The sequence below is a fragment of the Bos mutus genome, chromosome 16 (assembly GCF_027580195.1).
Source record: "Bos mutus isolate GX-2022 chromosome 16, NWIPB_WYAK_1.1, whole genome shotgun sequence".
NCBI lineage: Eukaryota > Metazoa > Chordata > Mammalia > Artiodactyla > Bovidae > Bos > Bos mutus.
This window is the reverse complement of record NC_091632.1, coordinates 9,687,672-9,703,562: the sequence shown is the minus strand read 5'-3', so window position 1 is coordinate 9,703,562 and position 15,891 is coordinate 9,687,672. Positions and strand designations below refer to the sequence as shown.

The window sequence follows — 15,891 nt, the reverse complement described above, 5'->3', positions numbered from 1 at the left end:
AGAGGATCCTGCTGTGATGTATGTCAGAGAGTGTTTTGCCTATGTTCTCCTCTAGGAATTTTATAGTTTCTGGTCTTATGTTTAGATCTTTAATCCATTTTGAGTTTATTTTTGTGTATGGTGTTAGAAAGTGTTCTAGTTTCATTCTTTTACAAGTGGTTGACCAGTTTTCCCAGCACCACTTGTCAAAGAGATTGTCTTTAATCCATTGTATATTCTTGCCTCCTTTGTCAAAGATAAGGTGTTCATATGTGCGTGGATTTATCTCTGGGCTTTCTATTTTGTTCCATTGATCTATATTTCTGTCTTTGTGCCAGTACCATACTGTCTTGATAACTGTGGCTTTGTAGTAGAGCCTGAAGTCAGGTAGGTTGATTCCTCCAGTTCCATTCTTCTTTCTCAAGATCGCTTTGGCTATTTGAGGTTTTTTGTATTTCCATACAAATTGTGAAATTATTTGTTCTAGCTCTGTGAAGAATACTGTTGGTAGCTTGATAGGGATTGCATTGAATCTATAGATTGCTTTGGGTAGTATACTCATTTTCACTATATTGATTCTTCCAATCCATGAACATGGTATGTTTCTCCATCTATTAGTGTCCTCTTTGATTTCTTTCACCAGTGTTTTATAGTTTTCTATATATAGGTCTTTAGTTTCTTTAGGTAGATATATTCCTAAGTATTTTATTCTTTCCATTGCAATGGTGAATGGAATTGTTTCCTTAATTTCTCTTTCTGTTTTCTCATTATTAATGTATAGGAATGCAAGGGATTTCTGTGTGTTGATTTTATATCCTGCAACTTTACTATAGTCATTGATTAGTTCTAGTAATTTTCTGGTGGAGTCTTTAGGGTTTTCTGTGTAGAGGATCGTGTCATCTGCAAATAGTGAGAGTTTTACTTCTTCTTTTCCAATTTGGATTCCTTTTATTTCTTTTTCTGCTCTGATTGCTGTGGCCAAAACTTCCAAAACTATGTTGAATAGTAATGGTGAAAGTGGGCACCCTTGTCTTGTTCCTGACTTTAGAGGAAATGCTTTCAATTTTTCACCATTGAGGATAATGTTTGCTGTGGGTTTGTCATATATAGCTTTTATTATGTTGAGGTATGTTCCTTCTATTCCTGCTTTCTGGAGAGTTTTTATCAGAAATGGGTGTTGAATTTTGTCAAAGGCTTTCTCTGCATCTGTTGAGATAATCATATGGTTTTTATTTTTCAATTTGTTGATGTGGTATATTACATTGATTGATTTGCAGATATTGAAGAATCCTTGCATCCCTGGGATAAAGCCCACTTGATCATGGTGTATGATCTTTTTAATGTGTTGCTGGATTCTGGTTGCTAGAATTTTGTTAAGGATTTTTGCATCTATGTTCATCAGTGATATTGGCCTGTAGTTTTCTTTTTTTGTGGGATCTTTGTCAGGTTTTGGTATTAGGGTGATGGTGGCCTCATAGAATGAGTTTGGAAGTTTACCTTCCTCTGCAATTTTCTGGAAGAGTTTGAGCAGGATAGGTGTTAGCTCTTCTCTAAATTTTTGGTAGAATTCAGCTGTGAAGCCATCTGGATCTGGGCTTTTGTTTGCTGGAAGATTTTTGATTACAGTTTCAATTTCCGTGCTTGTGATGGGTCTGTTAAAATTTTCTATTTCTTCCTGGTCGAGTTTTGGAAAGTTGTACTTTTCTAAGAATTTGTCCATTTCTTTCACGTTGTCCATTTTATTGGCATATAATTGTTGATAGTAGTCTCTTATGATCCTTTGTATTTCTGTGTTGTCTGTTGTGATCTCTCCATTTTCATTTCTAATTTTATTGATTTGATTTTTCTCCCTTTGTTTCTTGATGAGTCTGGCTAATGGTTTGTCAATTTTATTTATCCTTTCAAAGAACCAGCTTTTGGTTTTGTTGATTTTTGCTATGGTCTCCTTTGTTTCTTTTGCATTTATTTCTGCTCTAATTTTTAAGATTTCTTTCCTTCTACTAACCCTGGGGTTCTTCCTTTCTTCCTTTTCTAGTTGCTTTAGGTGTAGAGTTAGGTTATTTATTTGACTTTTTTCTTGTTTCTTGAGGTTAGTGGTAAGACACCCTGGTGTTTTAAGTGGCAACAAGCTCACAGATTTAAGAATGCTTGCTTCAGATCTGGCCAACCTCAGCATGGCAGGCTTCTTACCTGTTTAGACATAGCAATTCTCAAACGATTTCGAAGGGAGAAGCTATGCCCTGAAAGACTTCTCATTAAAGCGCACAATCCAGCTTTCATCTTCTGCGAGGCCAACTCTGAAACTGAAAGTCTGATCAGTTGATGTAAACTGACAGTGACAATAGAAATAGCTACTTCTGAGATTATTTAAGAGAAGGTACAGGACATCCATCCACGAAACACTGGAAGGTAGGGTTTTTATTTCTATGTTTGCTTTTTAAAATAAGAATAGAGTAAATGGCACAATAGATTATATAAACAAGGCCTTCAATGACAAGCTGTCAGAGTTAAAGTGATGTGTTTCACACGGGTGACTTGATGCCACTCTTTATCACCTACACAAGGGGAAGCCAACTAGAGTCTGGTCAATAAAATACAGCCTCCAGGGCTGGGCCCGGGGCACAGCTGACCTCGTGTGGCAGAGCCCAGTGACTTGGCACCCACTTCTGCCGGGACCCCGCAGGCCCTGGCTCCAGTGCCATCTGAGGGAGGTCGGACATTTAAGCTCCATTTGATGAATAAACGCGGATGTGGGTATGTCAGAGGAGGCGTGGCAGTCCGTCTCCGCACTCCATTAATTTATTGCAGGTCTGAGCCATCAGTGGAGCCGGTTATTCCAAAGCTGGGTTTACTGCCATCTCACAACTGTTGAAAATTAAACTCCATGTGCTGCAAGTTAGGGGTTTCCAGGGTATCTCATTATAGAGGCTGCTTTTTTTTTTTTTTTTTTCGGAGGCTGGAATCTTTGCTGAATTACAGAGGGAGCGATTTGAATGTCGACTTGGACCAAATAGTTTTCTGATAAGTTGGCCATAAATCCTCAGCAAAATAAGCTTGGTGTTCTCAGCATATCTGTTAGCTTTTTGATCATTTTTATGGCTTTCCTTTTGCTGGTCAAATTATCCTTATACGCCCCTAAAGCCCCCCTGACATGGATTAAGCCGACACAAACCAATAGACCTTCATTACTCTAGCAACTGGTTTTGATTTTCGGGCAATAAATATGGTGACATAGACTAGATTACCTCTGGCGAAAAAGAAAGGACATGTGATAAGCCATAAGCATGTAGGGGATTCAGCACTCTCTTTTCCTGCCTAATGTGAGAATGAATCAATAGCAGCTTTTCACCAACTGAGGAAAGTTGGTAAGAAGGACATAATCTGAGTGAGGAAAGGGCCAAGGTATAGCTTTTAGATAGCATCACCAACTCCATGGACATGTACCTGAGCAAACTCTGCGAGATAGTGGAGGACAGGGAAGCCTGGTATGCTGTGGTCCATGGGGTCGTAAAGAGTCAAACATGACTTAGAACAACAACAACAGCTTTCAGGTCAAGAAGGATGGTGCCAGGAGATGGTGAGAAAGACCATGAATGCCTACCATGTGCCTGGCACCGTGTTAGGTTCCGGCAGGGGGTGGTTAAGGCCAATTCCGTGATGAAACTGGGTGTGTGATGTGATCCATGAATGTCTCAGTGTCTGGCAGGGGAGATAAAACCATTGACGGGAACAAGATTTACTGGGCAGTAAAATTATAGCAGAGAGAGAAATCACAAGACCTGAAGTAGCAGAGGAACAAACAGTGAAAGAAGCAAGATCTGGAAACTGGGGGTTTAGGGGAATTACTTTCACCATAACCAGGAGCTGACTGTGGCTCAGACCATGAACTCCTTATTGCCAAATTCAGACTTAAATTGAAGAAAGTAGGCAAAACCAATAGACCATTCAGGTATGACCTAAATCAAATCCCTTATGATTATACAGTGGAAGTGAGAAATAGATTTAAGGGCCTAGATCAGATAGATAGAGTGCCTGATGAACTATGGAATGAGGTTTGTGACATTGTACAGGAGACAGGGATCAAGACCATCCCCATGGAAAAGAAATGCAAAAAAGCAAAATGGCTGTCTGGGGAGGCCTTACAAATAGCTGTGAAAAGAAGAGAAGCAAAAAGCAAAGGAGAAAAGGAACGATATAAACATCTGAATGCAGAGTTCCAAAGAATAGCAAGAAGAGATAAGAAAGCCTTCTTCAGCGATCAATGCAAAGAAATAGAGGAAAACAACAGAATGGGAAGAACTAGAGATCTCTTCAAGAAAATCAGAGATACCAAAGGAACATTTCATGCAAAGATGAGCTCTATAAAGGACAGAAATGGTATGGACCTAACAGAAGCAGAAGATATTAAGAAGAGATGGCAAGAATACACAGAAGAACTGTACAAAAAAGATCTTCACAACCCAGATAATCACGCTGGTGTGATCACTAACCTAGAGCCAGACATCCTGGAATGTGAAGTCAAGTGGGCCTTAGAAAGCATCACTATGAACAAAGCTAGTAGAGGTGATGGAATTCCAGTTGAGCTATTCCAAATCCTGAAAGATGATGCTGTGAAAGTGCTGCCCTCAATATGCCAGCAAGTTTGGAAAACTCAGCAATGGCCACAGGACTGGAAAAGGTCAGTTTTCATTCCAATCCCAAAGAAAGGCAATGCCAAGGACTGCTCAAACTACCGCACAATTGCACTCATCTCACACGCTAGTAAAGTAATGTTCAAAATTCTCCAAGCCAGGCTTCAGCAATATGTGAACCGTGAACTTCCTGATGTTCTAACTGGTTTTAGAAAAGGCAGAGGAACCAGAGATCAAATTGCCAACATCCGCTGGATCATGGAAAAAGCAAGAGAGTTCCAGAAAAACATCTATTTCTGCTTTATTGACTATGCCAAAGCCTTTGTGTGGATCACAATAAACTGTGGAAAATTCTGAAAGAGATGGGAATACCAGACCACCTGACCTGCCTCTTGAGAAATTTGTATGCAGGTCAGGAAGCAACAGTTAGAACTGGACATGGAACAACAGACTGGTTCCAAATAGGAAAAGGAGTTCGTCAAGGCTGTATATTGTCACCCTGTTTATTTAACTTACATGCAGAGTACATTATGAGAAATGCTGGACTGGAAGAAATACAAGCTGGAATCAAGATTGCTGGGAGAAATATCAATAACCTCAGATATGCAGATGACACCACCCTTATGGCAGAAAGTGAAGAGGAACTAAAAAGCCTCTTGACGAAGGCAAAAGTGGAGAGTGAATAAGTTGGCTTAAAGCTCAACATTCAGAAAACAAAGATCATGGCATCCGGTCCCATCACTTCATGGGAAATAGATGGGGAAACAGTGGAAACAGTGTCAGACTTTATTTTTCTGGGCTCCAAAATAACTACAGATGGTGACTGCAGCCATGAAATTAAAAGACGCTTACTCCTTGGAAGGAAAGTTATGACCAACCTAGATAGCATATTCAAAAGCAGAGACATTACTTTGCCAACAAAGGTTCGTCTAGTCAAGGCTATGGTTTTTCCTGTGGTTATGTGTGGATGTGAGAGTTGGACTGTGAAGAAGGCTGAGCGCCAAAGAATTGATGCTTTTGAACTGTGGTGTTGGAGAAGACTCTTGAGAGTCCCTTGGACTGCAAGGAGATCCAACCAGTCCATTCTGAAGGAGATCAGCCCTGGGATTTCTTTGGAAGGAATGATGCTAAAGCTGAAACTTTGGCCACCTCATGCGAAGAGTTGACTCATTGGAAAAGACTCTGATGCTGGGAGGGATTGGGGGCAGGAGGAGAAGGGGACGACAGAGGATGAGAAGGCTGGATGGCATCACTGACTCGATGGATGTGAGTTTGAGTGAACTCTGGGAGTTGGTAATGGACAGGGAGGCCTGGCGTGCTGCGATTCATGGGGTCACAAAGAGTCAGACACAACTGAGCGACTTATCTGATCTGATCTGAACCATCATTTTTTAAAACATTGCTTTTCCATGATTTGGGGGGGTGGGAAATGAAAGTTAAAGAAAATCAGAAAAAAAAAATAATAATGCAGTGAACACATGCATGCCCTTCACCCAGTTACAGCAACTTTTTTAGTATTTTGTTCCCTTTCTTACCTCTGGATACATATGTTTTTGCCCCTTCTTTAGAATGTAGGGTGCAGAAGTTATAACATTTTGCTTGCATGCTAAGTCATTTCAGTCATGTCCAACTCTTTGTGACCCTATGTTTGCCACTAAATATTTCAGCAAATGTCTCCAAAGAAATACGACTTCCTTCTGCTGCAATCCACGGGGTCTCTAAGAGTCGGACACGACTGAGCGACTTCACTTTCACTTTTCACTTTACTGCATTGGAGAAGGAAATGACAACCCACTCCAGTGTTCTTGCCTGGAGAATCCCAGGGACAGGGGAGCCTGGTGGGCTGCCGTCTATGGGGTCGCACAGAGTCGGACACGACGGAAGCGACTTAGCAGCAGCAGCAACAGCTGGAACTGCATGCTAATGTGAGTGCTCTGTCGCTCAGTCGTGTCTGACTCTTTGCGACCCCATGGGCTGTAGCCCGCCAGGCTCCTCAGTCCATGGAACTTTTTAGGCAAAAACACTGGAGTGGGTTGCCATTTCTTCCTCCAGCGTATCTTCCTGACACAGGGGTTGAACCCGAATCTCTTGAGTCTCCTGCATTGGCAGGTGGATTCTTTACCACTGCACCATCTGAGAAGCCCATATACTAGTAAGCGTTCATGAAATTGACCATCTCATATACTACCCATGTTCAGATTTCTCTAATTGGCCCCAGTTGTCCTTTAGATTTATTTATTTACTTTGATTCAGGATACAGTCCATTGCATTTAGATGTTAGTTGTCATTTTAGTATCAATTAATCTCAAAAGTCCCCAGGCCCTTTTAACTTGTTTGCTGGATATTCTCTTGCTTTTGAAATGCTGTGTAAAATCAACTGGCATTCTTATCAGTCACCTTCTAAAAATCTATACACCATAGCAAAAAAGAAAGGGTAGAAAGAAATTTAAGTCCTTCTGGGTCCTACAAAACCCTGGTCAGTAGAGGACTCCTGGCATGCGAGGCTGATGCCATTCTGATAAGAGGTGTAGGTCAGACGTGCTGGGAAAAAACCCACAGAGAATATATAGAAATTGCTCTTGAGATTCTGGCTTCCGCTTCGCTGAGGGAGGGGAGAGAAGCTTCCTGGAGCAGACTCGGGTTGGGTTCCACGCCCAGGCTGGGTGACATCTTCCTGCCACGTGACTGCTGCTTCTCTCACGCGGGGCTCTACAGAAGCAAGAAGCACGCTCCCCAGCAGCCTCCCAGGCAAGCTGGAGAGGCTGCCACCTGCTCCCCCTCTCTGGAAGGATCTCTCTTTCCTTCTGCTTTCAGCGCCTTTCCTTACCTTGCTCTCCTCGCAGCCCCCCTTAAGAAAACTGGGAGATGTCAGGAAGTCCCCTTTCTCCCCCTTTTCCCTTTCCTTGGTGCTGGCCTCCACCAGAGCCCCCCTCACGTGAACTGCGGTGGTCTGTGTAGCCGCCCCCGCCCAGTACCGTCACTCCACGGTCAGCTCTAGCAAGACGGCACCCGCACCTTTGGGTTCTGTGTGTCCAGGACCCAGTGAACCGCCTGAGACGGGGAAAGCGTTCAGTAACCACACAGGATCCAGGACCCAGTGAACTGCCTGAGACGGGGAAAGCGTTCAGTAACCACACAGGATCCAGGACCCAGTGAACCGCCGGAGACGGGGAAAGCGTTCAGTAACCACACAGGAGTGCTTGGGTGAGTGCATGAACAGCTGCGTGCACGCAGGTCCCCACCAGCAGAGCTCCTGGCTGTAAAGAAGTCTTCCCACCACTGGAAAGGATGGAATCGATGCGTGAAATAGAGCCATGAACACTTCAAGTGGGTGAGTAGGGAACGATTGATCGGCCAGTCTGTGCAAAGCCTGCACTTTGCCTGTTGGAAAGTTCCAGAGGAAACGGATTCCTATCCTTGCAGTTCTGAGGGGCGGGGGTGGGGGTGGGGGGGTGGAAGGGGCCTAATCCTTCGTGATCAGGGCAGCACGTTCAAGTGCCCGGGGCAGGTCATGCCGGGCAGGTGGGGTCACAGGTCTTCTCATCGCTGCTGAAGCCCCGGGCTCTGCTGACAGAGACACAGACCCCAGGAGGGGGATCACGAAGGGTCCTCAGGGGCAATGCAGAGGGCAGCCAAGCCCAAGCGTGCTCTGAATAGAGGAGGGGTCTGCAGAAGGGGTCGGGGAGGAGGTTCCTATTCACAAAAGGGCTGGTCAAGAAGGTCACTTTGCTGGAGAGCAAGGTGCTAGTGAGGCTGCAGCTGATGATGACCTTGACCAGGAAATGGAAGCAAATAAAAAAAAAAAATGAGGTTTATAAAAAACATTTATTTATTTATTTTTGGCTGGGCTGGGCCTTCACTGTTGCACGTGGGCTTCCTCCAGTTGCAAGGAGCGGAGGCTCCTCTTCCTCGCGGTGTGAGGGTGTCCCATTGCGGTGGCCGCTCTCGTCATGGAACACGGGCTCCAGGGCACAGCTCAGTAGTTGTGGTGGCTGGGCTTAGTAGCTCCGCCTGATGGGCTCCAGGGACAGGAGAAGCTGGAAGCAGACGAGTTGTTTGTGGTTGATTCCGCAGAAAGGAAGAGTCAGCAAGTGTCTTCATGGCCCCTTCGCCCCTTGACCACGTGGTTCCCGATCTGCCCCCTCGGGTCTGCCCGCAGCCCCTCCGAGGTGCGCCTGCCCTTCAGCAGAGTCAGAGAGTGGCCGCCTCATCCTCCGCTGGACGCAGGCTGAGGGTGTCCCCCTGCAGGAATCCTGGGAGGGGAGCTCTGTGTGCTGGGCAAACCCTTATGCCCAGTGGTACTCGCCATGGGGTCCCTGGGGGCACCCAGGCCAGTCCAGGTGCTGGGAGGCAGAAGGGTGGGGCTGCCCCTTGATGGAGCTTCCACACTTGGAGGACAGACACTCCTGACCTGTGTAGGTGTCACGGGGCACGATGTGCCAGGGAGAGATGAGGCTGGCAGCAGTCAACGAGGGCGACCAGCGGAGGCGACAGGAAGCGACGATCCCCACCTACCAGCTAGACGTTTCCTTGCCTACAGCATCTGGTGACCCCTTTCCCCGACCCAAGAAAGGGCTGCAATTATCTGCACACAGCAAGTTTGCAGCAACATCATGAAACCCGAGTTGGGGCCACTGGGATTTGGTTCTTGTATGAGGCGAAGAGAGAGAGAAGTTTTATTCACTAGGCCTTGCGTTCCAAGGAAAACAATTATATCACTGAGACCACCTGCTCAAGGAGAGAGAAATGTGAAAGCAAAGGTCTCCAGACTCCTAGCTGCGTCAGTCCTTCTGCAGAAAACCTGGCGTCCTCACCGGAATGAGCCTGTGGGACATCAGGAGGATTCCAGACCCAGTCCTGGATGGACGGGGCGGGGCCTGCCGGCTCCCCACCAAACTCTAGGTGCCGCTGGGCTCATTCAGAGGATGTGTGCAAGGACCATTTGCTGAAGGCAGGAATTACCGTGTCCCTTTAGGCCCACTGTAGCACCCCTCAGCTCAGCATAAGGATGTGCTGTGCTGTGCTTAGACGCTCAGTCGTGTCCGACTCTTTGTGACCCTGTGGACTGTAGCCAGCCAGGCTTCTCTGTCCCTGGGATTCTCCAGACAAGGATACTGGAGTGGGTTGCCATGCCCTCCTCCAAGGGGATCTTCCCCACCCAGGGACTGAACTTGCGTCTCTTCTGTCTCCTGCCTTGGCAGGCATGTTCTTTACCACCAACGCTGACAGGAAGCCCCCTGTCAGCCGTGAACCCACACCAAACTTCCACAGGAGCTATCCCAGCATCTTCAACAGGGCCTGATGTGGAAGTCACGTCTGAAGTTCCCCAGGGCAGCTCCCCCAGGGCAGTGGTGCCCTGAACCCCCTCATGTAGCTCTGTGTGTCTGTCCCAGGCTGTCAAGAGGCCGCCCCACCCCACCCCATGGAGGTGTGAGGGACTGTAATTACTTGGTGAGAATTGGTTTGAAAGACTATTGATTCCTCAGACAGCCTGTGTGTTTTCTGGGAGAAGCAGTGGATGAAGATGGGGGTGCCAAGGAGAAGATGCCCTTGGGCTTCAGCTCAGGTGCCTCCGAGAGTCCCCTGGAGCCAGTGGCCGGGGGCTGCCTGGAGGGGGTCCCCCCACCGCGTGGCCGCCACCCTCCCCAGTCCTGAGCCTTCTACGAGGTGACTGGAGCCCTGCTGGGTGGTCCACTCCCTGGGGCTGGACACTGCCCAGGCCCCTCTTTCGGCCCCTTGGTCCCCTGTTCCCCCTGCCCTTATAACTGTAAAGTGGACAGTGTATTTGTGGTTGAAAATTGGCCACTGCAGCAATATTCATTTTAAAAACAGAGTTCTGGCACATATTCAATATTACTATGGAAACGGCTGTTTCTAGCAATTCACTGATAAGAGATAGTTCAAGGACCCAGGTCTGTGTGGGAGGGTTTTACAATCCACCAAATAGAAGACCTACTTGTTACAACAGTAATTTACAAGGACTGCACTCTCTCTTCATTTTTTTAAAAAATTTGAACTGTGAGAATTAGATTTCGTTGTTTCACTTTAGATACAAAGATGGAAGGTAAATATTATAACTGGCTTTGTAAAAAACATAACATCCTTAAAGTGTTTTTCCCATTAATTAATAACAGTCATAATAGCACCTGATGTATCATTATATACTTGTGTAACACTACACACACACACACACACATTTCAGAAACTCAGACAAGGAAGCTGGAATATGACCCATAAGCAACTGCACATCTGAATATTTTTACTCTTCATTTTCAACTGTTTCCACATATTTCCACACAACTGACATATAGACTGAATTCTAAGAAGGATTTGGGGAGTTCACTCTCCCCTAGTGTTTCTCAGGAGCCAATTTCTAAGTCCCATCATTTCTACTTTTTTCAACCACAGACGTACTTGAGAAGAACTTGCACCTAGGTGGGTAACCCCAACCTTGGTCCTAGAATTTCCTCGCTTCAGGTCAGAGCTCTACATCCTCACCACCTTTCCTGGAAATAGGAGGTCAAGTCTCTAAAAATGTCCCGTTTTTCCAGCTCCGCCCGCTGTGTTTGTAGTTTTCACAGTTTTCTGTGTTGGCCCTAAATACTGTGCCAGGCGGATTCTGGGGCTGAGGACACAAGGGGTCTTGTTGCTCTTCCTTTCCAGACAAGCCAGTTCATCCTGTGTTTCCAGAGTCAGATGAACTGTCCAGCACTCAGCTAGCCAGGGGGCGGTGGGCCCCACTGGCCAGACGGCTCGGGTCCTGGCCAGCTCCAGGGCAGTGCCCGCCCCCCACCACCCCGGCTCCTAGGCTGGGCACTGCGTCCTGACACGGCACCAGAGTGGGAGGCATCTGATGGGTGATCCGGCACCCAGGCAGGACCTGGGTGATCAGCCGGGAAGGTTCAGTCTGGGGAGTGAGAAACGGGTGACCACGGGACTGAGCTCCCTTCTGGGCCTGCCCTCGGAGAAGCTCTGCACACCTGGATGTTTTCTATGCCACGGAGCGAGTCTCAGACACACAGCTGTCGCCCCTGCTTCACAGGCGGGCAGACAGCAGAGACGCGCGGAGGATACAGTGGCAAAACCGGATTCAAACCCACTTCTGCTTGTTTAGCGAGCACATTCTGTTTGCAGCCTCCCCTCAGAAGAATCACAGTTAGAATTCCTCTTTGGGAATTGCAGGGAAAAAGCTTCTGATGTTTCCAGTGTGTTTCAGCCTAGCCCCAGGCGAGACGGTTCAAAGGAAGTTTTGGCCGTTTCTCTCAGAACGCCAGCGTGCACCCTTCCTTGGGTCTCATTCAGCCACAACCAGTCAGGGATTCAGAACGAATCTTCTACAGGGGAAAAAAATGAAACACTGATTTATTTTATTCTGCAGATAGGAAGTTCAGCTCGTCACCGTTTAATTTGATCACATATAAAATGTACATTTCATATAAAGATGTACATTTCATACATTTCATAAAGAGGGTGTACATTTCATAAACAGGACGTTAGCATAACAGTACAGGTTGCGGCATAAGCCGTGTAAAAAGTAATTTTACATGAAAGTTTTAGTTAGCTTGGAATCTGTCTTTTCTGAGAAAGGTTATTCAAAAGCTCAGCATTAGAAGCACAACCCACCGAAACAGGCCTGGCCTGGCACTCCCGCTGCTTTCCAGGACGGTCCGCACTTGGCGGCCTTGTCGGTTCCTGTATCCCAGCAGTTTCCATTATCAAAGGATCCATTCCGGGGCTGTGTATTTTAAGCCCAGCTGAAGAATAGCAGAGCTAATAAGGCCTTTCCACCATGGGAATTCAAAAGCAAAGGGCCTCCCAGAGGTGGTTTCAAACCCCGACGCCCTCAGCTCCCCTCCAGAGTTTAGTGAGAATCTTATCTGATTTGGTTAGGCCAGCTGTTTCAGCCCCTGCTTTATCTGGAGCTCGGAATTGCAATCTTAGGTATGTAGGTCGGCTCCCGGGTCGCACCCCGAGGCATCGAGGGAGTTCCCCTTCATCTTTCACAGTGAAGTAAAGTCAGGGAGGGGGCACACCACGCCTTCACTGCGGTTCACGTCCTCATGTGCTGAGCACCTCCTCAGGGAAATATTTGAATGCTCATTTATCCTTCAAAAGGTCATCACAGGCATCCCTCCACTGTTACTCTACCTACACCCGTGTAGATCATGTATGACGTTACCGTAACACGTGTTTAAGATATGATTATCTGTGTGTGTGTGCGTGTGTGTGTCCTCCATTTGCCCATGTCCACAATCTCAGCTCCAGATATCAAATTTTGGCTTACCTTTGATTTGTATTTCCTAGCTCAGTTCAATGTTTATAGCAGACAGTCAATAAATATTGTTGATTGAAGAAACTAATGAACCACATTTGAACAAGTGAATACAAGACATAGTGAATACAAGACAGTGTTATGAAGAGATACAGTATCATAGGAATATATTGACCGTATAATGATTTAAACCAAAGCACAGTGAAGAACAACAACACACACACACACACGCACACACGCACGCACAAAGGGAAGCCAAAGTGTTACAGATTCCCTAGGATATTAGAGTAACAGAGATTACGTTTATAATAGTAACTCGGTTAGGGAACAGGGGATGGGTCCTAGGGAAAGCTAAACGAGAAGGTGGTCTACTTCTGCTTTGTTGACCCTGACAGAAATATTTCTTTGCAAGCCCGTTAAAAATTCAAATAGCAACTGTGTCTTGTCTTTAATATTTCTGTGCAACCCGATCAGTGTCTTTTACCCAACGACAAAAAGTGCTTGGCAAACACGTTGCGGTCAGCATCAGAGACACCCCTCTGTCCAAGGCCCGCCCTCGAGAGTCCCGGACCCAGCTCCTCCAAGAGGGGCTCTTCCTCCAGTTTCCTGTTTCGTGAGGTCTGGCTCCACACGGAGCACGAGTGTGTTCACAACCGTTCAGTTGTCACATCAAATCCAAATCAAAGTGGTGAGTGTGCAAACCAGAGCCTTGCAGACCATCCTTTGTCTTGGATTTTTCCCATGAGGCCCAACTGATTTAATTTGCTTCATTTCCTGAGAAAGGCTGTAAAACAACCATTCTTTCAGTGCAGAATCAGAACTTCTTGCACGGGAGTCAAAAGACTGTGAGCAGCCGGATCCTATGGTTGGAAACGATTTTACAATCACACTGTGGGTTGGGCTTCCCAGGTGCTGCAGGGGTAAAGAATCTGCCTGCAACGCAGGAGACCCAGCAGACACAGCTTTGATCCCTGAGTCAGGAAGATCTCCTGGAGGAGGAAATGGCAACGCACTCCAGTCTCCTTGCCTGGGAAATCCCATGGACAGAGGAGTCTGGAGGGCTACCGTCCATGACGTAGCAAAGAGTCGGACAAGACTGAGTGACTGAGCATGCGTGCATGGCTATGTGTGGGTTCATCCTTTGGCCTTGATGTCAGATGAATGATCTCAGTCACTGAGACTAAGACACACGGTAAACTCAGTAGATGTTGTGCCTCACTTCCTGACTCCAGACCTTAACCACTAGAGACATGGTCCCATTCTCATGCTCTGGGAATAAGAAGCCCTGAATGTCCCTCCGTATCTAGTCTTTCTCGGGCACAAGGTGGTACCTGTGCTCTGCTTGACTTTCATTCCAGAATAGTTGCTTGTCCTGGCCATTCTCCTTTGCTCTGTAACTCACGTCACAATTATCTCCATCCTCACAGTTGGCAGATGACTTGCTGTCGGACGTCTTCACCGCCATCGGTTCAGTGACATTAGCCTTGTTGCTGATCCTCTTTCTGGCAGTGGTGGCTTCTGTTCTCGCCTCCAACAAAAGGGCAACCCAGGGCTCCTACAGCCCGAGCCGTCAGGAAAAGGACGGCTCTCGTGTGGAGATGTGGAGCGTGATGGACGCCCCTGCAGCAGAGAGGCTGATCTAGGACCACCCTGCCTCTGGAGGAGGAGACCCGTGCACTGTGAACGAGATGCTTGCCCTGAGTGCCCCTGATGTACCTGGAAACATCAGTTCACGACCAGGACCACGTTGAAACTGAAGGAAGAACTCCCTTGACCACTGTACGGATGTTCATAGTGGTTCAAGTTGAAATCATTGTTTTGTTGTATTATATTAGCCAATCACAGAATGATGTTTCTTGTGCCAATAGTTTCAGCCTCATAATTTAGCAAAAATGCCTGCCAAAGGACGTGTCTTCTGGGAAAAGCTCCAGTGCCTGATGTCTACAATCTTTACTCTTTGCAACCTGGGGACGTGTTTTTAGTTTGCCCGTTCACTGGAAACTGCATCATTTCACACAGAAACTGCAGAAAAAGTAGTTACATTCCTCTTCCTATCAGGTGGTGAAAGGTTTTAGTTTGTACCAATGCAAAGATGCCCATGGTTTGTCCTTCAGCAATGGATTTGAGAAAGTCATGGGAATAACCTGTGGTTAAAAAGCAACCCAATGTCCACAAATAAAAATTGAAATGTGGCTGTTACTCTTTCTGAGTATTTTTTGCTTATGTGACATTACATGTAACAAAGGTAACCTCCAGGAGCATTTGAAGAACCTTTGAACTAATTTACCTCTAGCATTACATTTAAAGTCCTTGCTCTTTATAAGGTGCTGCTTAAGGTCAAAACACTTCCTGAGACAGAAAAGCAAGATAAAAGGAACACTGGGATTCTCTGACCTAAAAGACCAAGCTCTTTCCTTTCAACTGCTTTTTGATAAATCACTGTCAGACGTGACCTTGTCTGAAGGTGAGAACCTTCAAGTACAGTACACACACTTCAAGGAGCGTAGGTGGTAAGTTTGTGTGCATAGTATAGAAAGATACATTTTAAATAAACTTGAGAATGGATGGGGGAAATGTCAGTGAGAATGAAATTAGGTTAAGTAGTTTTAAAATGGCTATGTGGAACAAAATGGAATATAAATCCACAAGTAAGGTATATAAATACATGAAATAAAAGAATTTAAGAACATTTTAAAAAGGAGCATGCGTGGAAGACTGTCTGTGGGGTATGGAGAGAAAATAGCCTTATATTTATGTATTTTTTTCCTCTGAAGATTTAATTAGAATTTTACATGTTGTGAAATGTAAATATGCTAGAGAGGATGTGGAGAAAAGGGAACTCTCTTGCCCTGTTGGTGGAAATGTAAATTGATACAGACACTATGGAGAACAGTATGGAGATTTCTTTAAAAACTAGGAATAAAACTACCATAATCCCACTACTGGGCACATACCCTGAGGAAACCATAATTGAAAAAGACACATGTACCCCAATGTTCATTGCAGCAC

General features: G+C 46.0%; 1 protein-coding gene across 1 annotated transcript in view; it reads left to right on the top strand.

Moving 5' to 3' along the window:
• CRB1 (crumbs cell polarity complex component 1) overlaps nucleotides 1-15,072 on the top strand; it is a 161,183-nt gene extending 146,111 nt beyond the window's left edge. The window contains exon 12 of the mRNA XM_070384375.1: nucleotides 14,310-15,072. Coding sequence (XP_070240476.1) covers nucleotides 14,310-14,525 — 216 coding nt within the window. The 3' untranslated portion in view covers nucleotides 14,526-15,072. The remainder of the gene's footprint in view (nucleotides 1-14,309) is intronic.
• The last annotated feature ends 819 nt before the right edge of the window (nucleotides 15,073-15,891 follow it).